Source organism: Ranitomeya imitator, chromosome 1 (genome assembly GCF_032444005.1).
Source record: "Ranitomeya imitator isolate aRanImi1 chromosome 1, aRanImi1.pri, whole genome shotgun sequence".
NCBI classification, from domain to species: Eukaryota; Metazoa; Chordata; class Amphibia; order Anura; family Dendrobatidae; genus Ranitomeya; species Ranitomeya imitator.
This window is the reverse complement of record NC_091282.1, coordinates 347,931,789-347,953,321: the sequence shown is the minus strand read 5'-3', so window position 1 is coordinate 347,953,321 and position 21,533 is coordinate 347,931,789. Positions and strand designations below refer to the sequence as shown.

The 21,533-nt window shown below is 43.7% G+C and overlaps 1 protein-coding gene across 1 annotated transcript in view; it reads left to right on the top strand.

Moving 5' to 3' along the window:
- LOC138672052 (acyl-CoA dehydrogenase family member 11-like) overlaps positions 1–21,533 on the top strand; it is a 239,854-nt gene that overhangs the window by 182,160 nt on the left and 36,161 nt on the right. Inside the window, exons 11-14 of the mRNA XM_069760128.1 lie at positions 2,624–2,764; positions 18,610–18,702; positions 18,780–18,887; positions 19,023–19,194. Of these exons, the coding sequence (XP_069616229.1) occupies positions 2,624–2,764; positions 18,610–18,702; positions 18,780–18,887; positions 19,023–19,194 (514 nt within the window). The remainder of the gene's footprint in view (positions 1–2,623; positions 2,765–18,609; positions 18,703–18,779; positions 18,888–19,022; positions 19,195–21,533) is intronic.

The following is a 21,533-nucleotide window of genomic DNA, read 5'->3' as shown; positions in this document are numbered from 1 at the left end:
GCAGGACAGATAAGGAGAGAGCTCATACTTCAAATATATTGTATAATTGCATTATTCCGTTTGTAAATACATGTCTGAAAATTTCAAAGGCTAGACAGTTAGTCATCCCACATCATCAAGGTTATCTATGGTACCCATTAAAAATGCAAGTTTAATTATTCAAACATATGTCCCGCACGTAGCAGTGTGGATTGTTTAACTCCCAGGGGAATGACATCACATGGTAGAAGGGAGCTAAGGGTCTAGCTACTATGAATATGAAATTAATGATTTGATACAGGCATTGTTCATATCTATTCCTTGTATGTTTGTGGTTTATAATATAGTATAGAGTGCCCTCATACTAAATACATTTCAGTTTGCTGCCAACATGAGTAAAACAAAGTCTTCATTTTACAGCATTGAAATCTGCTGTGCACCACACAAAATTAAAATTTTAATTACAAATGTTCTAGTACATGCATGCCCTCATGTGTAGTGGCTTGTTATTCCACAAACCATAGCCAGGTCACTTGGCTTTGATAATTATTGCCATCTGCTGATTAATGGCAGGTTTAGAGGAGTGCGTGGAACAGACTCCTCACTTCATTATGCTGTTTGTCGTATAGTCAGAAGTGAGGATAGCGTTTTTACAATTATACAGTAATTGTGTACAGACAGAGTTTACTTTGAACTTTAATGTTTCAATAAAAGATGTTAAGTGGGTTTACAGACGACATAACCTTTTAAATACAAGATTATCATTTTAAAAGTCACAGTATTATATTTCAGTCTGACCCCAAACCTCTTTCTAGACGCCCCTTTTCCACACCACTGTTAATTTGTTTGGAAGCAAAAAGCCCATCCTAGATTGTTTCTTTTTCTCATAATCAAAGTATTTCTAAAGCTCTAGTCACGGCTAATCTGTTCTTTGCTTTTTGATTTAGGAATGCCAAGCTATTAGCTTATTTGCACACGCTAAGTGCTTGTTGCATACCTTTCAGCATCAAAAATGTGTCTCTTGGCAGGAAAAATGCTGCATAAAAAACGCACTCATTGTGTTTTTTCCCAGCCATTAGAATGGGTGAAAATCGCTGAATCGCTGGGCTAAGTTCCTCATGAGAATGCACTCATTGTTTTGGGGGTGACAGACTCTTTTTTTATTGTCACTTTTTTCTTTTACTTTAAAATCCATCACATTCATCATCATTATTAGCCCCTAAACAAAAAAAATCACATACAGGTACATGTGAGGATGTGGTGCATTTACTCATTAAGCCATAAATGTACGTGATTGATTTAAACTGTCCTCACAAAAAATTACAGTGACGTTTTAATAAACTGATACCTGGCCAGTTAGCTGCTCATCTCCAGTGCCAGGGAGAGCAATCAGGTTTGGTCCTGCCCAGCGATTGCCATGACGGGTTTTGACCATCTCAGCAATGTCACAGAACTTGCTGACAAAAACAGCGAGTGCGTCGGCAAAAACCCTGACGCCCTGCTACAAGAGATTAACTTCTTAGATGCCGTTTTTAATAGTGGCATCTAAATGGTTAACAGAAAGAGGGCAATCCGAGGCCAAGTAATGACCTTGGGGTATGCCAGCTACGGTAGCCTGTATATAAATACATGTAAAATAAATCGAAATTCTTAATTCTGGAAAAAAAAAATGAGAAAAAATGTTTTGCACTAAAAATGCAGGTTTTGGGTAACAAATAAAAGTACGCACACATTGCCAAGTCTGGAACGACCAAGCTATAAAACAGTTATTCATCCCGTGCAGTGAAAACGGTAAGAAAAAAAAAAAAAAAACTACAAGAATGTAGCTTTCACCAAACTGACACAAAGCATAGAATGAATAAAAATTGATGCACGGGTAATTTTTCTTCTCCATTGCAGAGCTCTTTGCTTGTAACATTTAGGTTACAATTTATGTAAAGTTCAATTGGGCATTATCAGAGATTTGTCTCTGGGGGTGTGTGCTTCTTCCCCCTTTTCAGGTTCACAAATCGTAAGCCGGCAGCAACAGACAGGGCAAAAAAGGACACGCCCTCTCACTTTTCTCTGCAGCTGCTGTATAGAGACAGCAGAGCTGAGTTATATCATTACAAACCCTTCAGCTCTCATCTCCCAGTGATGACAGTTCTCACAACACTGCCCTCACACTGACTGCCATGAGATGAGATTTGTCAAGGATTGTAATGATGCATAACTTGGCCCTTATGTACTGTAGCACATTTGCTGCAGAGATCAGTTAGAAGACATGCGTATTTTCTTTTCTCGCCTTTTCTGTTGCTTTATGTTTATGATTTTTCAGCCTCCTACATAAATCTCTGGTGATGCATAATTGAACTATAGCATAACGTTACAAGCTAATATCTCCAGAGAGAAGTTTTAAAAATAAACTGCTTTACTCAGCTCTGCTAGGTCTTTAAAGGGTTAAAGGATGTGGCTCAAAAATACTGCTTTTACATGGTGTTATATAACGCTGTTCTACATGAATGTTTCACTTATCTATAATGATCGATTTCACAGTGGAAAAAGCTTCAATTTGATGTTTTTACCTTCATCGGAGTGATGGCAACATTTTCATCTTTGTAGTTGATCTGAGCTCATTAACTTTGCATGTGCTGGATTTTCTTAGGTGCAAGCCCGTGGAGCTTTTCTTCTACTTATGGAGGTTGCGCGCTTGCTTGGGCTACAAGAAACAAACATGGCAACGGTACAGGACGAAAATCTTCTCCGGCTACTAACTCCCATAGCCAAGCTCTACACAGGAAAACAGGTACACTAGTCCACACTCTTTGCTGTTGTACATAAACCTGTTTATGTAAACAGTATATATTGAAGCACTAGTACTCTATTTTAAATGCCAAAAAAGTAGCAATGGAGCAGGCACCACCTGTATACTGATGGAGTGTTCACCAATGTATGTATAAGACAAATGCAGTTCAACAAAGAGGAAAGACACGTAGAAAAAAATGGTTGTGCTTCCTAAATTTAGGAAAACATTTAAAATCGTGCATATTGTGCCAAAACCGGCTTCCTTGGCCAGAAAGTGGCACTGGTACACAACCAATATGACCGGCATGATAACCAATAAAGTTATGTAAATGTGATGAATATCTGAGATAATGACGCCTGAGGAAGCCATCTCTTGTGGCAATATGTGGGGGGGGGGGGCCTTTTTCCCATATGATCTTTTTTTATTAGCCAATTTAGCCTGGTGAATCTCGTTATGGCACTTTACTCCATAGTTATTCCATATTCTCTTTTAGATATTCTTTTGATACTGCATTATTTACTGTCTGTACATTTGCATTACACTTTCTTCTTTACTAAATACTACTTGATATTACTTTAGTGATAGTGTCCATTTACATGTTTCTATTGGTTATCATGTACAATATGCAAAATTCTAAATGTTTTTATTTGTATTGCTTAGGTTGTGTTTGTTACATAATAAATGTTTACATTTTTTAAATTTAGGAAGTGGAACTGACCTTTTATATAGCTCCTAACCGGAACGGATTTGGCAGGACTGTCCCGATTTGAGGGCTCAGTCCCGCATCCCAGCTGTTCTCCTGGCTGCGATACTCACCTCTCCAACGTTTTCATTGCTCCCGGAGCTCTTGCTCGGGGGCAGGGCTGCTTCTTTGCTGAGTTATGAATTAAATTATATATTCACTTCATCTGCCTCCTGTAATCAGTCTCCACGGGACTTGAGCTCAGTGTCCACAATCTGTTGCTTCACCAGTGAGCCACAACTCACAGTGCTGGAGATTTTAGAAATTGGTTATCTGCAGTCAATGAACCCAGAAGCAGAGTATACATACAGTATTCATAGAAATACATTGTGTATATAACAATGTATTTTATGGTGCCTGTATACTGAGGTGAAGAAAAATTTTTTTTTTGTTCCTATGAAAGTATTAAAAATAATATTAATCACAAAAAATGTTTTTGTTTTTTTTTTCCCGTGAGCCTCCCTGGTCTTGAACTCACAACTTTAACATTACAGACACAGATGCTAACTGCTGAGTCACAAGAATTTTGTGGTTGATCTGTACTGCAGGATGTGACTACAGGCAAATTATACTGATAGCAATACACTGCTGTGTACAGTTAATGTACCGTATTCTTTTCCTAGAGGGGAGAATAAGAGATTTTTTTTTTCATCCTATAAAATTACTAAAAAATAATGAAAAACACTTGCTAATGAAAAAAGTAAGTTTTAGGCTATGTGCACGCGTTGCGGATTTTGATTTCCACGGCGTTTTTGGACTCACAGAATTGCATCAAATCTGCAGTGTAGTGCACAAGCAATTAGTCAATGGGAAATTGAGATTTGTTGTGCACATGATGCGGAAAAAAAGTGTGGATGTGCAGCGTTTTATTTTCCGTAGCATGTCAATTCTTTTTGCAGATCTGCAGCGTTTCTGCACCCACTGAGTCAGGCAAATCCGCACAAAACCGCAGTTTTAAAAAGATCTGCTCATTTGTTGCGGAGTTGCCAAGTGCTTCACAGAAGTTTATAATGCAGAGTCGTGAAAATAAAAAATATTTTTTTTTTCCACAAAAAAGATTATTTAGCTCCCAAGTTTTTATTTTCACAAGGGTAACAAGAGAAATTGGACCCCAAACGTTGTTGTCCAATTTGTCCTGAGTATGCTGGTACCCCATATGTGGGGGTAAACCACTGTTTGGGCGCACGGCAGAGCTCGGAAGGAAGGAGCGCCGTTTTGGAATGCAGACTTTGATAGAATGGTCTGCGGGCATTATGTTGCGTTTGCAGAGCCCCTGATGTACCTAACCAGTAGAAACCCTCCACAAGTGACCCCATTTTGGAAACTAGACCCCAAGGAACTTATCTAGATGTGTGGTGAGAACTTTGAATGCCCAAGTGCTTCACAGAAGTTTAGAATGCAGAGTCGTGAAAATAAAAAATGTTTTTTTTTTCACAAAAAAGATATTGTAGCCCACAAGTTTAATTTTCACAAGGGTAACAAGAGAAATTGGACCCCAGAAGTTGTTGTCCAATTTATCCCGAGTACGCTGATGCCCCATATGTGGGGGTAACCCACTGTTTGGGCGCACGGCAGAGCTCAGAAGGGAGGGAGTACCATTTGACTTTTTGAGCGCAAAATTGGCTGTCGTGTTTGGAGACCCCCTGATGTACCTAAACAGTGGAAACCCCCCAATTCTAGCTCCAACCCTAACCCCAACACACCCCTAACCCTAATCCCAACCTGATCCATAATCCTAATCACTAACCCTAACCATAATCACAACCCTTACCCCAAAACAACCCTAATGTCAACCCTAACCATAACCCTAATCAAAACCCTAAATCCAACACATCCCTAATCCTAATCTCAAACCTAACCCAAATCCCAATACACCCCTAATCACAACCCTAACCTTAACCCTAATCCCAAACCTAACCCTAATCCCAAGCGTAACCCTAATCCCAAACCTTAACCCTAATACCAACCCTAATCCAAACCCTAACCCTAATCCCAACTCTAACCCTAACTTTAGCCCCAACCCTAACCCTAGCCCTAAGGCTACTTTCACACTTGCGTCGTTTGGCATTCCGTTGCAATCCGTCGTTTTGGACAAGAAACGGATCCTGCAAATGTGCCCGCAGGATGCGTTTTTTGCCCATAGACTTGTATTGCCGACGGATCGTGACGGATGACCACACGTCGCGTCCGTCGTGCACTGGATCAGTTGTGTTTTGGCGGACCGTCGGCACAAAAAACGTTCAATGAAACTTTTTTTGTACGTCGCATCCGCCATTTCTGACCGCGCATGCGTGGCCGTAACTCCGCCCCCTCCTCCCCAGGTCATACATTGGGCAGCGGATGCGTTGAAAAACTACAGCCGCTGCCCACGTTGTGCACAATTTTCACAACGTGCGTCGGTATGTCGGGCCGACGCATTGCGACGGCCCCGTACCGACGTAAGTGTGAAAGAAGCCTAACCCTAAATTTAGCCCCAACCCTAACCCTAAATTTAGCCCCAACCCTAACCCTAAATTTAGCCCCAACCCTAACCCTAAATTTAGCCCCAATCCTAACCCTAAATTTAGCCCTAACCCTAGCCCTAACCCTAGCCCTAACCCTAATTTTAGCCCCAACTGCTGTTCTCCTGCCGGCCAGCAGATGGAGACAGATGGCGGGCGCACTGCGCATGCGCCCGCCATTTTCTTTTGCCGGCGGCCAGGAGGAGCAGCAAGAGGATCCAGGGACACAGGTGAGTATTGTAGGGTCCCCGAATCCCCCTATTTCTCTGTCCTCTGATGTGCAATCACATCAGAGGACAGAGAATTACACTTTACTTTTTTTTTTTTTTTGCGATCGCCGGTAAACAGTTAATTACCGGCGATCGCAAAACAGGGGTCGGTAAAACCGACCCCGATCATGCTCTTTGGGGTCTCGGCTACCTCGGCAGCCGAGACCCCAAAGATCCTAGCGGGGCCGGCCGGCTGGCTCAATGCGCATGCGCCCGCCATTTTGAAGATTGAGGCGCCCATCGGGAGCCACGAGGAGCACCGGGGGAGACAGGTAAGTATTGGGGGGCTACCTGGGACCCCTTTTGTCTGTCCTCCGATGTGCGATCACATCGGAGGACAGAGAAATTAAAAAGAGATTGCGTTTTGTTTTTTTTGCGATCGCCGGTAAACGGTTAATTACCGGCGATCGCAAATGCGGGGTGGGTAAAAAAAACCCCGAATCATGTTCTCTGGGGTCTCGGCTACCCCTGGCAGCCGAGACCCCGGAGAAAATCCGACTCTGGGGGGCGCTATTTACTTTTTCCACAGCGCCGTTAATTAACGGCGCTGTGGTTTAAGTACCCTTAGCGGCCGCCGTTAAAAGGCGTATCGGCGGTCGCTAAGGGGTTAAACCCATAAAAAATGTAATAAAACTGTAAGGCTGTGATCACACATGCGAGAAACACGTCCGTGTCTCGCATGTGAAATCCAAGCTTTGGCGCCGGCACTGTGGAGCTGAGCGTGCAGCCGCATAGCAACACATGGAGCCACACGCTCCGCTCTGGAGTGCCGCTGCCAGAGCTTGGATTTCACATGCGAGACACGGACGTGTTTCTCGCCTGTGTGATCCTGGCCTAATGCTGAGGCCGTGTTGACATGTAGCGCAAATGCTGCTTTTTTTCTGCAGGTGTCCGCACCACACAACACAATAACAATCTTCTCTGATTATTGTGTTTGCCGCGTTTCCTTCATGCATTTTCCCCCTTATTTGATGAAATTGTTGGGCAGATATGAAGCAGAGTTTTTAACGCTTTTTTAATAGTATAGAAAAGCTTTGATTCTGCTCTTTAAAATGCAACGTCATTTTTTTCTTCATACAATTTTTTCAGAAGCAGCCTATAGAGAGAAAAAATTCACTAAAACTGCAGAATTTGACAGTGTCTTCAGACCACAGAGAGCGGAGATTTTATGGAAGCACATCCACTTTGCTTTGAAATTTAGACCATGTTCACATGTAGCGTAAATTCATTCTGCTGTGTTTAACTGTCCAAACAAAGTGGATGCGATTTCATGAAAATTACGCCCGGTATATGATTTCGATAAACAGTATTTTACATTATTTAACAGTTAGTATTTATCAATATGCTTGTGGCTACTTCTGTTTTACAGGTGTTCTTTCGTTCCTGTTTCTTTCCTTGCCTTTCCCATTCCCCCCCCCCCATCTCGTAAATGTTTTATATATAAGGTATCTTATATGTGTATTGTCACTCCTTTCCTTTCCTATCCTGTACATAACAATTTTTTTCATTTTCCTTCTGTCCCTTTAATTTTTTCTTTCCCATTTTCCTTAATAAATCACATTTTTCCTTCCCTTCTCATCCTTAACCCTTTCCACCCTTTATTTAGCCTATGTCTTTGATCCCTTTAAATTTAGCTTTTATTATGTTCTTGTTTGTGTCTTTATTACTGTGTATTTATAATATATCTCCCCTTTTTTTACCCCCCTTTATGTAAAAAATCCTTAATAAAAACTACTTTAACCCCTTAATGACCACCAATATGTCTTTTTACTGAGATATAAGAGACTAGCATCCTCCGACGCGTGACAATCCGGCAGCTGTCGGCTGTCCACTATAGCTGACAACTTGCTGTATTAGCCATGATCAGTGTTGGAACTAACCATATCTGTTTTACACCTTAGATGCTGTTGTCAATAGTGACTACATCATATAAATGGTTAACAGAGTGTGGGGGCTTCTGCTTTATTCCCATGTGCACCCAGAGATCATGATTGTGTGGTCCTGATGTTTGCCTTGGCAATTAATGGCCAAATAGCGGCCTTAAGGTACCTTCACACTCAGCAACTTTACAACGAGAACGACAACAATCCGTGACGTTGCAGCGTCCTGGATAGCGATCTCGTTGTGTTTGACTCGCAGCAGCGATCTGGATCCCGCTGTGATATCGCTGGTCGGAGCTAGAAGTCCAGAACTTTATTTCGCCGTCAGGTCGGCGTGTATCGTCGTGTTTGACAGCAAAAGCAACGATGCCAGCAACGTTTTACATGGAGCTAACGACCTGCGAGAACGATAAGTGAGTTGCCGTTACGTCACTGGATCGCTCCTGCATCGTTCTGGAGTTGCTGTGTTTGATGTCTCTACAGCGACCTAAACAGCGACGCTCCAGCGATCGGCTCGTTGTCAATATCGCTGCAGCGTCGCTGAGTGTGACAGTACCTTTAGAGTCTGCCGGCTATAGCGGCCTGCTCAGAAGTTAGCGACATTTAGTTGGTGTAAATTCTCTTTTTATTTCTGTCATGCCGCTTTGCATTAAATCCTAAAAATCACCTGAAGGGTTAATAAACTTCCTGACAGAAGTTTTCAATATGTCCAGGGGTGCAATTTTTAAAATGGTATCACTTTTGGGGTTTTTCCAATATATAGAACCCTCAAAGTCACTTCAAACCTGGATAGGTCCCTAAAATTATATATTTTGTACATTTCCTTGAAAAAATGAAAAATTACTGCTACATTTTTAAACCTCCTAAAATGCAAATAAAGTAAAATAACATTTTTACAAATGGTGCTGATGTAAAGCAGACATGTGGGAAATGTTATTAATGTTTTTGTGTTGTGTGACTATTTGGATTAAAGGGATAATCATTTAACCCCTTAATCCCATATGACGTACTATCCCGTCAAGGTGGGGTGGGCCTTAATTCCCACCGACTGGATAGTACGTCATAGCGATCGGCCGCGCTCACGGGGGAGCGCGGCCGATCGCGGCCGGGTGTCAGCTGCCTATCGCAGCTGACATCCGGCACTATGTGCCAGGAGCGGTCACGGACCGCTCCCGGCACATTAACCCCCAACACACCGCGATCAAAGATGATCGCGGTGTGCCGGCGGTGCAGGGAGGGGGCTCCCTGCGGGCTTCCCTGAGACGATCGGTACACGGTGATGTACTCACCGTGTACCGAGCGTCTTCTCCCTGCAGGCCCCGGATCCAAAATGGCCGCGGGGCTGCATCCAGGTCCTGCAGGGAGCACTTCCGGGTCAGGAGCAGGCTGCAGCTTCAGCTCTGGCTGAAGCTGCCGGCTGTTTGTCAGATCACCGATCTGACAGAGTGCTGTGCACACTGTCAGATCGGTGATCTGTGATGTCCCCCCCTGGGACAAAGTGAAAGAGTAAAAAAAAAAATTTCCACACGTGTAAAAAAAAAAAAATTCAGAAGAAAAAAAAATTATTCCCATAAATACATTTCTTTATGTAAAAAACAAAACAATAAAAGTACACATATTTAGTATCGCCGCGTCCGTAACGACCCATCCTATAAAGCTGGCCCACTAGTTAACCCCTTCAGTGAATGGCGTAAGAAAAAAACGCTTTATTATCATACCGCCGAACAAAAAGTGGAATAACACGTGATCAAAAAGACGGATATAAATAACTATGGTACCGCTGAAAACGTCATCTTGTCCCGCAAAAAACGAGCCGCCATATAGCATCATAACCAAAAAAATAAAAAAGTTATAGTCCTCAGAATAAAGCGATGCCAAAATCATTATTTTTTCTTTAACCCCTTCATGACCGGGGGATTTTTCGTTTTTCCGTGTTCATTTTTCGCTCCCCTCCTTCCCAGAGCCATAACTTTTTTATTTTTCTGTCAATTTGGCCATGTGAGGGCTTATTTTTTGCGGGACGAGTTGTACTTTTGAACGACATCATTGGTTTTAGCATGTCGTGTACTAGAAAACGGGAAAAAAATTCCAAGTGCGGTGAAATTACAAAAAAAGTGCAATCACACACTTGTTTTTTGTTTGGCTTTTTTGCTAGGTTCACTAAATGCTAAAAATGACCTGCCATTATAATTCTCCAGGTCATTACGAGTTCATAGACACCAAACATGACTAGGTTATTTTTTATCTAAGTGGTGAAAAAAAATTCCAAACTTTGCTAAAAAAAATAAAAAAATTGCGCCATTTTCCGATACTCGTAGCGTCTCCATTTTTCATGATCTGGGGTCGGTTGAGGGCTTATTTTTTGCGTGCCGAGATGACGTTTTTAATGATAGCATTTCGGTGCAGATACGTTCTTTTGATCGCCCGTTATTGCATTTTAATGCAATGTCGCGGCGACCAAAAAAATGTAATTGTGGCGTTTCGAATTTTTTTCCCGCTACGCTGTTTAGCGATCAGGTTAATACTTTTTTTAATTGATAGATCGGGCGATTCTGAGCGCGGCGATACCAAATATGCGTAGATTTGATATTTTTTTTATTGATTTATTTTGATTGGGGCGAAAGGGGGGTGATTTAAACTTTTATGTTTTTTTTATTTTTTTCACATTTTTTTAAACTTGTTTTTTTAACTTTTGCCATGCTTCAATAGCCTCCATGGGAGGCTAGAAGCAGGCACAGCACGATCGCCTCTGCTACACAGGGTGGCGCTCACAGCGACGGGCGATCAGTAACCATAGAGGTCTCTAGGACCTCTATGGTTACCATCCAGACGCATCGCCGACCCCCGATCATGTGACGGGGGTCGGCGATGACGTCATTTCCGGCCGCCCGGCCGGAAGCGGTAGTTAAATGCCGCTGTCTGCGTTTGACAGCGGCATTTAACTAGTTAATAGGTGCGGGCAGATCGCGATTCTGCCCGCACCTATTACGGGCACATGTCAGCTGTTCAAAACAGCTGACATGTCCCGGCTTTGGTGCGGGCTCACCGCGGAGCCCTGCATCAAAGCAGGGGAGCCGGCATCGGACGGTATAGTACGTCCGATGCCGGTAAGGGGTTAAAATAGTTTTTATCGTATAAAAGCGCCAAAACATAAAAAAATGATATAAATGAAGTATCGCTGAAATCGTACTGACCCGAAGAATAAAACTGCTTTATCAATTTTACCAAACGTAGAACGGTATAAACGCCTCCCCCAAAAGAAATTCATGAATAGCTGGTTTTTGGTCATTCTTCCTCACAAAAAATCAGAATAAAAAGCGATCAAAAACTGTCACGTGTCCGAAAATGTTACCAATAAAAACGTCAACTCGTCCCGCAAAAAAAAAAGACCTCACATGACTCTGTGGACCAAAATATGGAAAAATTATAGGTCTCAAAATGTGGAGGCGCAAAAACTTTTTTGCTATAAAAAGCGTCTTTTAGTGTGTGACGGCTGCCAATCATAAAAATCCGATATAAAAAACGCTATAAAAGTAAATCAAACCCCCCTTTATCACCCCCTTAGTTAGGCTAGGTTCACATTGCGTTAATTGGTTAACGCTAACGGACAGCGTTGCACGGCGAAAATGTCGCAATTAACGCCGTGCAATGGGTCCGTTAGCACACCCATTGATAGCAATGTGATTTTTGGGTGTAGCGCATTGCTAGAGCGTGCCATTTTCGGCTCGCGCTAGCAAGGTGCCATTCTTTTGTGGCGCACCTCGGACGCTGCTTGCAGCGTCTGCGGCACGCCCGTGGTCCGATCCCCGATCTTCCAGAGCGGGGACGTTAACGAAACCACTAAACGCGACACCTAAAAAGACATTGCGTTAGTGCAATCCGCTAGCGCTAAACGGATTGCCCTAACGCAATGTGAACATAGCCTTAGGGAAAAATAATAAAATTTAAAAAATGTATTTATTTCCATTTTCCCATTAGGGTTAGGGCTAGGGTTAGTGCTAGGGTTAGGGCTAGGGTTAGGATTACATTTACGGTTGGGATTAGGGTTGGGATTAGAATTAGGGGTGTGTCAGGGTTAGGTGTGTGGTTAGGGTTACAGTTGGGATTAGGGTTAGGGGTGCCTTTGGATTAGGGTTTCAGGTAGAATTGGGGAGTTTCCACTGTTCAGGCACATCAGGGGCTCTCCAAACGCGACATGGCGTCCGATCTCAATTCCAGCCAATTCTGCATTGAAAAAGTAAAACAGTGCTCCTTCACTTCCGAGCTCTCCCGTGCGCCCAAACAGGGGTTTACCCCAACATATGGGGTATCAGCGTACTCGAGACAAATTGGACAACAACTTTTTGGGTCCAAGTTCTCTTGTTATCCTTGGGAAAATAAAAATTTGGGGGGCTAAAAATCATTTTTGTGGGAAAAAAAGGATTTTTTATTTTCACGGCTTTGCGTTGTAAACTGTAGTGAAACACTTGGGGGTTCAAAGTTTTCACAACACATCTAGATAAGTTCCTTGGGAGGTCTAGTTTCCAATATAAGGTCACTTGTGGGGGGTTTGTACTGTTTGGGTACATCAGGGGCTCTGCAAATGCAACGTGACGCCTGCAGACCAATCCATCTAAGTCTGCATTCCAAATGGCGCTCCTTCCCTTCCGAGCTCTGCCATGCGCCCAAACAGTGGTTCCCCCCCACATATGGGGTATCAGCGTACTCAGGACAAATTGGACAACAACTTTTGGGGTCCAATTTATTCTGTTACCCTTGTAAAAATACAAAGCTGGGGGCTACAAAATCATTTTTGTGAAAAAAAAAAAGAATTTTTATTTTCACAGCTCTGCGTTATAAACTGTAGTGAAACACTTGGGGGTTCAAAGCTCTCAAAACACATCTAGATAAGTTCCTTAGGGGGTCTAGTTTCCAAAATGGTGTCACTTGTGGGGGGGTTTAATGTTTAGGCACATCAGGGGCTCTCCAAACCAACATGGCGTCCCATCTTAATTCCAGTCAATTTTGCATTGAAAAGTCAAATGGCGCTCCTTCCCTTCCGAGCTCTGCTATGCGCCCAAAAAGTGGTTTACCCCCACATATGGGGTATCGTCGCACTCAGGACAAATTTCACAACAACTTTTGTGGTCTAATTTCTTCTCTTACCCATGGGAAAATAAAAAATTGGAGGCGAAAAGATGATTTTTGTGAAAAAATATGATTTTTTATTTTTACGGCTCTGCATTATAAACTTCTGTGAAGCACTTGTTGGGTCAAAGTGCTCACCACACATCTAGATAAGTTCCTTAAGGGGTCTACTTTCCAAAATGGTGTCACTTGTGGGGGTTTCAATGTTTAGGCGCATCAGGGGCTCTCCAAACGCAACATGGCATCCCATCTCAATTCCAGTCAATTTTGCATTGAAAAGTCAAATGGCGCTCCTTCCCTTCCGAGCTCTGCCATACGCCCAAACAATGGTTTACACCCATATATGGGGTATCAGTGTACTCAGGACAAATTGGACAACAATTTTTGAGGTCCAATTTCTTCTCTTACTCTTGGGAAAAGAAAAAATTGGGGGCGAAAAATCATTTTTGTGAAAAAATTTGATTTTTTATTTTTACGGCTCTGCATTATAAACTTCTGTGAAGCACTTGGTGGGTCAAAGTGGTCACCACACATCTAGATAAGTTCCTTAGGGTGTCTACTTTCCAAAATGGTGTCACTTGTGGGGGGTTTCAATGTTTAGACACGAGGGGCTCTCCAAACGCAACATGGCGTCCCATCTCAATTCCTGTCAGTTTTGCATTGAAAAGTCAAATGGCGCAATCTCCCCATCATATTCCCAATGAAAATATTAAAAGAGATTCAAGCAATGATTTTAAAATACATTTGGCAAGAGAGAAAACCCAGAGTCCAAGCGGACACGCTTTACATCCCTACGAGTAAGGGTGGCCTAGGGTGCCCCTCAGTGGTCCGGTACTACAGGGCCGCATTATTCGAACAGTTACGATTCATGTGGAATAATGATGATGATCGGCACTGGATAGCAATTGAAAAACATTTGATGAGAACCTCCAATGTCTCAGCTTTTTACCATGCACATCAAACTAAAGTCCCTAATAGAAACCTAAAAATGTCCCCAACAATAGACTCTGCTCTGGAGCTATGGAGAGTGTTGACTATTAAATTAGGCCTTATACAAACCGCATTCCTCAAAGCTCCTATAGAGACACTGGAGCATTGTATCCCGGACCTCAAACTTAAAAATTGGAATTTACCCAAAACCACCTCAATTGGGAACTTGTATGAGGGGGAGGAATTACCGTATTTTCCGCTTTGTAAGACGCACTTTATTTCCCCCAAATTTGGGGGGGAAATGTGGGTGCGTCTAACAAAGCGGATATACCGCTTACCATTACAGGCTGGGAGGAGGGGGTGTCCGCCGCCGCTACCGCCTGCCGCCGCTGTCGTCCGCCGCCACTGCCGGGGTTGTCCGCTGCTGCCCCGGGTGATGCTGAAGGCTCCGGTGCTGCGGGGGGCTCTGGCGACATTTTGTGAAAGACCAGAGCCCCCCGGCAGTTCTTCCATGCGTTCCAGTATGACTAATTCCGGGAAAATGGCCGCCAGAATCTCGGGAGATGAGATTTCAGCGCTGAGATCTCATCTCTCGAGATTCCGGCGGCCATTTTCCCGGAGTTAGTTCCAGTATGACTGACTCCGGGAAAATGGCCGCCGGAATCTCGGGAGATGAGATTTCAGCGCTGAGATCTCATCTCTCGAGATTCCGGCGGCCATTTTCCCGGAATTAGTCATACTGGAACGCATGGAAGAACTGCCGGGGGGCTCTGGTCTTTCACAAAATGTCACCAGAGCCCCCCGCAGCACCGGAGACAGCCCTACAGCACAGGAGCCCCCTGCAGACCCCTCATCCCAGCCTGCAGCAAAGGAGCCCCCTGCAGACCCCTCATCCCAGGCTGCAGCACAGGAGCCCCCCTGCAGCACAGGAGCCCCCTGCAGACCCCCTCATCCCAGCCTGCAGCAATGCTCCATTCCTGCCTCCGGCAACGAGCCTGGGACTCTGATCCACCACAACCACAACCCCTGGTAAGTAATAAGACAGATGGATTATAAGACGCCCCACCAATTTATTAAAAAATAGTTTTTTCCTATTTTTCTCCTCAAAATTTGGGGTGCGTCTTATAATCCGGAGCGTCTTACAAAGCGAAAAATACGGTAATTACTTTTACATCATTGAGAGATAAATACAATGTTCCTCAAAGGGATTTTTACAAATATTTGCAGATCCGGCATTTCCTAACTGAAAGGAAAAAACAGATGCCTGCACCGCCATCTAAACTTTACTCTATGCTGATGAACCCGACATCACAGATTAGGGCGCTGTCCACAAACTACGACTGTATGTTGGAGAATACCCTGCCCTCTCTAACTACATACCTGCAAAAGTGGGAAAAAGACCTAAACTGCACATTCACACCGGATCAGTGGAGGGCATCCTTCTTAGTTATTGGAAGCCAATCTAAATGTACTAACCACATAGAAAACGCCAGGAAATTGTTATATCGGTGATATTTCACTCCCAGTAGATTGTCTAGGATGTTCCGCAGTTCCCCAGACACGTGCTGGAGGTGTGGAGACCCCTGTGCAGACATGTTACATATATGGTGGAGTTGTGACAGAATTAGACGTCTGTGGGAAGCCGTAGATCATCTGATGTTCCAGATTTGTGGTATACCGGTGAATCTTAATGCACAGCAGGCGTTACTCGCTATTGATTTGGACTCGTTTCCCTATGAGTTCCGTACAGTGATTGTACATATTATTGTAGCAACAAGAATCAAAATTGCTAGTTACTGGAAAAACTCCAAGTGCCCCTCACTGCCCGAGGTCGTATCACTGATCAACGAAAATTGCCTATCAGAAAAAATAATCGCTACATCTAATAATAATATAGCTCAATTTCATAAAAAATGGAACAATTGGTTATCTTTCCGTTTAAATACCGTTCTTAAATAACTTTGCAGATTTGCATATAGAGAATGTGATTGGATAGTTATTGTAATGTCACCATTTCCCCTATCCTCTTCCCTTCCCTAATCCCCATAACGTTGTGTTAATTATTAAGAATTTAATGTCAATAAGATGTAATGCTCGACACAATTTGTAAATAAATAAAAATTTATGTTTCGAAAAAGAAAAGTCAAATGGCGCTCCTTTCCTTCCGAGCTCTGCCATGCGCCCAAACAGTGGTTTACCCCCACATATGGGGTATCAGCGTACTCAGGACAGATTGTACAGCAACTTTTGGCATCCATTTTATCCTGTTACCCTTGGTAAAATAAAACAAATTGGAGCTGAAATACATTTTGTGTGAAAAAAAGTTAAATATTCATTTTTATTTAAACATTCCAAAAATTCCTGTGAAACCCCTGAAGGGTTAATAAACTTCTTGAATGTGGGTTTGAGCACCTTGAGGGGTGCAGTTTTTAGAATGGTGTCACACTTGGGTATTTTCTATCATATAGACCCCTTATAACTCCCTAACAAAAAAAAATTTTGGTTCCAAAATTGTGCTGATGTAAAGTAGACATGTGGGAAATGTTACTTATTAAGTATTTTGCGTGACATATCTCTGTGATTTAAGGGCATAAAAATTTAAAGTTGGAAAATTTCCGTCTTTTTCACAAATAAACGCAAGTTATATCGAATAAATTTTACCACTACCATGAAGTACAATATGTCACGAGAAAACAATGTCAGAATCGCCAAGATCCGTTAAAGCGTTCCAGAGTTATAACCTCATAAAGGGACAGTGGTCAGAATTGTAAAAATTGGCCCGGTCATTAACGTGCAAACCACCCTCGGGGCTTAAGGGGTTAAAGTTTGAACATTACACATTTTTTTTACATTTGTCAAATTTTTGATATTTTTTATAAATAAACACAAAACATATTGACCTAAATTTATCATTATCAAAAATTATAATGTGCCGCGAAAAAACAATCTCAAAATCACTGGTATTTGGAGCAGAATTCCAGAGTCGTTACCACATAACATAAAGTGACACTGGTCAGATTTAAAAATTTGGCCTTGTCACTATGGGGTTAACAAAAAAGGTGCCCACTGTGCGCCCAAGGATGCTGCTGAGCTGTGTGGTTTTGGTGCTTTTTTTTCTCTTCTATGTGGAGCCTTAAAAAAGCATGTAAAAAACTGCAGTTACTTTAAGTGCAGAATCTAAGCTTTTCTGTGCTATAAAAACACATTGAAAACATGGCTTCATATCTGTACCAAAAACGCATCAAATAAGGGGGAGAAGATTGCTAATGTGTAGTTTGGTGCTGACATCTGCAGAAAACAAAAAAAGCACATGCTATGTGTGAACACGGCCTTACAGACACAAAAAAGCTGGATGTGATATAGTGAAGCTACATAAAGACGATAAGGTTCTGGAGGCTCCAACTGTGAATGAAAGAACAAAAAATAAATCCACAGGTCCCAACTAGAGATGAGGAGGATGCACAGATGACATCCTGCCGGCGCCAGAAGGTTAGAAATTCATGGCCTCCGTTCAAGCTGCCAGGTACTACTGACCTGGATGCTGGACCAGACACCCATGAATAATAATCTTTATTTTTATATAGCGCTAACATATTCCGCAGCGCTTTACAGTTTTGCACACATTGTCCCCGTTGGGGCTCACAATCTAAATTCCCTATCAGTATGTCTTTGGAATGTGGGAGGAAACCGGAGTACCCGGAGAAAACCCACGCAAACACGGAGAGAACATACAAACTCTATGCAGATGTTGTCCTTAGTGGGGCTTGAACCCAGTACTCCAGCGCTGCTGTGCTCTCCACTGCGCCACCGTGCTGCCCATGAATCCATCTGCTCACAGGACAGTCCTGGATTTAGGCTTGTGCAATGTAGTCGTGAGAGTTTGCTGAATTTCCTTCACAAAGGCTATGTGCACACGTTGCGGATCTGCAGCTGCGGGTCCGCAGCAGCTTTCCATGCGTTTACAGTACAATGTAAACCTATGGAAAAAGCAATCCGCAGTGCCCATGCTGCGGAAAAAAACGCGCGGAAGCGCTGCGGGTTACATTCCGCAGCATGTCAATTCTTTGTGCGGATTGCGCAAAAAATCCGCATAAAAACTGCGGTAAATACGGAGGTAAAACGCAGTGCCTTTTACCTGCGGATTTCTGACATCCGCTGCGGAAAAATCCGCAGAGCTCTTTTCTATGTGTGCACATAGCCTAACAGTGCCCCTTTTAACCAATCCTTTTGCCAGGGAAGGAAGACATGGTAATTGGGTGTGAATTGGGGTGTGACCAAAATTTGCCATGGTACTCTGCATGATCTGTCCCTCTTTCTGTTCGTCTAAAGTTGGGAGGTATGCTTTTGTAGGTGTCTTTCCTCTTTTTTAAGGAGTATTAATCTTTGTACATGCTAGGCTATTGCTGTCATATCGGAAGGATTGGAGTGCTTTGGAGGACAGGGCTATATGGAAGATACAGGACTACCAACTTTGCTGAGAGATGCCCAAGTAAGAACTCAGTGTTCAATAGTGAACCAGAATCGCCTTGTATTTCCATTGCTCACCCTGTCATATATCTGTGATAGGTGCTAACAATCTGGGAAGGAACAACCAACATTTTATCTCTGGATGTCCTACGGTCAGTCATAAAGAGCCAGGGACAGGTTTTGGGTGCTTATTTCTCTTCCAGTCAGGTAAAGTTCATCACAGTCTGTTATGACCAGCATTGCCATGGTACACAAGCCTCGTTATTACTGTGACTACTAATTTCCACAAGATCTCAGCTAATATTCATAGAAAACTTGTGATATATACATTTTTTACTGCAGGAAATGCTGGAAGCCTCATCTAATGTTCCTGGTCTGTCTCAACCTGTCTCACATCTGCTGCAAGCTCTGCAGAGCCTAAAAGCCTTCACACAGAAGGCGGGAGAGAGAGGAAGCAACTATATGGAATTAGCAGCACGGGATTTTGCTTACAGTATCGCCAAAATCTACATAGGTAATGTTTTTACATGGAATGGTTTACTTTACATCATTGATTATCTTTTTTTCTCATGACTTTCAGAAGTATAATGACCATTAATTTACCATTCATGGTATGCAACATAATAAGTATTTGTTAAACTGCTTTTATTGCTGAAACAGCTCTCTGCACAAGTGGTAGCAGTCCAGTAAAGGAGTAATGAACCTCTTAGCCTAGCTTGTTGTGTGCAGGTGGATTTGCAGTGTAGCAGCTGCTTCTAGGGGAGTATATCGCTATAATATAATGCTTCCTGTAGCGGATCCATTGTGTTGCTCTGCCATGTACAGGACACCTTTCACTGTTATTTGAGCATTTCCATAATAAAATGCCTCTTAAATAATGGTTAAAGGGGTTGTACAATACTTCTGAAATTTTTTATGCTGCTGCCGCTAGAAGGACACTAAGTAATACAGAAAGAACAGCTCCTCCCCTGCAGTATACACCCTCCTGTTGGCTCCAAGTGAACCAGTTCTTGCTTAGTGTATGTAGGAGGCACTTGGGTCTGCTTTCAGACCCCACCGTTTTTATTTTTATTTTAATTCTATTTTTCCCTTAACGGAGCGAATGGGGGCGACGGATCCTTTCTAGGTTCCGATCTCCCCCGAACCATCAACAGGCAAGAACGCAGAGCGTCCCTCCCCGTACCCTTTCCTGCACCTTTGGATGCCAGCCCTGAGCTCACTTTACAGGCGACGGTTCCTTCGCGTTCCGATCTCCCCCCTCCATAGCAGGCGACCACATGGAGTAGCCCTCCATCTATCTCTCCTGGAGCCAGGTGCATAGCCGGACATGATGTTTATGGCGTCCGTGCAGCCCCCTACTGCATCACCACTGCTATAGCGGATGATGGAAGGCGGCAGAAGCTCTCCACCCCCTCCCTGACAATGGCGACGGTGGATTGAGCACCGGCCCACCGCATTTACCATGAGTACACCTGTGGGGCCAAGGCGCTGGCAGGTCCTGGTCTCTGGGATAAGGGAGGTCCACATATACCTTAAAGCCCGGGTGCGTGGGTCATGTCGGTCCGCACAAATAGCGGCCGCGGCGCTGCAGGCCGCAACCGCAAGCTTAATTTAGCCCCCGGCTTTTCTCTCTTCCAGGCCGGAATGTTGGCTCCGCCCACTTGCGGTTACCGCCACCCACTCTCTCTCTGGCGCTTTTCGTTCTGCGGGAAGCGCCTTCTCTTCCTGATCTCGGCGGTCATCTTTGGACACCCACAGGGCTATGCTGCAGCGCTGCTCCAGCGTTCTGAATCACAGCTTCAGGGATTAGTGATTTCTGTGGACACATTGCGGACCTCCCCCGGGGACTCAAGACACAGAACCTGGGTAAGCTGCAGAAACATAGCTTAACCCTTCCCCTGCTAGTAAGCGCTCTCCTCAAGGCTACACTATGTCTCAATCAAAGCCTAACAAAAAGACTGGGAAAACCCACACTGTTTTTTGCTGCTTGTACCTCTTGTAAGGTATCTCTACCCCGGGGTTACAATACTGTGTTATGCTCAGCTTGTGAACCGGTGACTGCTCAGGGACCACCTGTTACTGATACCGAACCCAGTGAGCCTAGTCCCCCTGAGTGGGCTACCTCCCTTACCCGGTCTATGGCATCCCTGGCCAAAGCGTTAGACTCGTTCCGAGACCCTTCCTCTAACCAGGGCACTCTTACGGACAACGCTTCCGATGATCAGAACCCCTTGTACACTAAGGGTTGTGCCTTACCAAGGAGCTCTCGCTCTTCCAGGAAAAGGACTCATGCCTTGTCCCAAGACCATCACCGGGAATCGGGTTCTAAGAGTTCCATCTCTCGCTCCCCCTCACTTGGGGCTAGTAGAGAACCTGGCTCAGAGGACGATTCTGACACGTCCCTAGATCAGCAATTTCAACACGATCAGGAGACTCTCAACTCTCTCCTTGAGTCAGTAAACAAGGCCCTGAAGCTAGATGAGGAGCCTTTATCTAAAACGGATCATGCTGTGTACTTTAAGAGGACCAAGCGGGCTCACAGAGTGTTCCCCAATCATCCCGAATTTAAAGAAATCATTGAATCTCATAGGATCCGTCCAGATAAATGCTTTACAGGGCAAAAGCCCATGGAGTCAAAATATCCCTTCGCTCCTGATCTAAGAAAAGATTGGTCACAGTCTCCTCCGGTACATCCTCCGGTATCGCACCTAGCTACTAAATCTATTTTATCCTCTTCAGAGGGCGCTTCAATTAAAAACCCCACCGATCGTCAGATCGACAATGTGGCTCGTTCAGCCTCCAAATGGCTTTTTCCTGTCGTGTCCTCCCAGGGCAAAGGCATCAGAGTTCTTC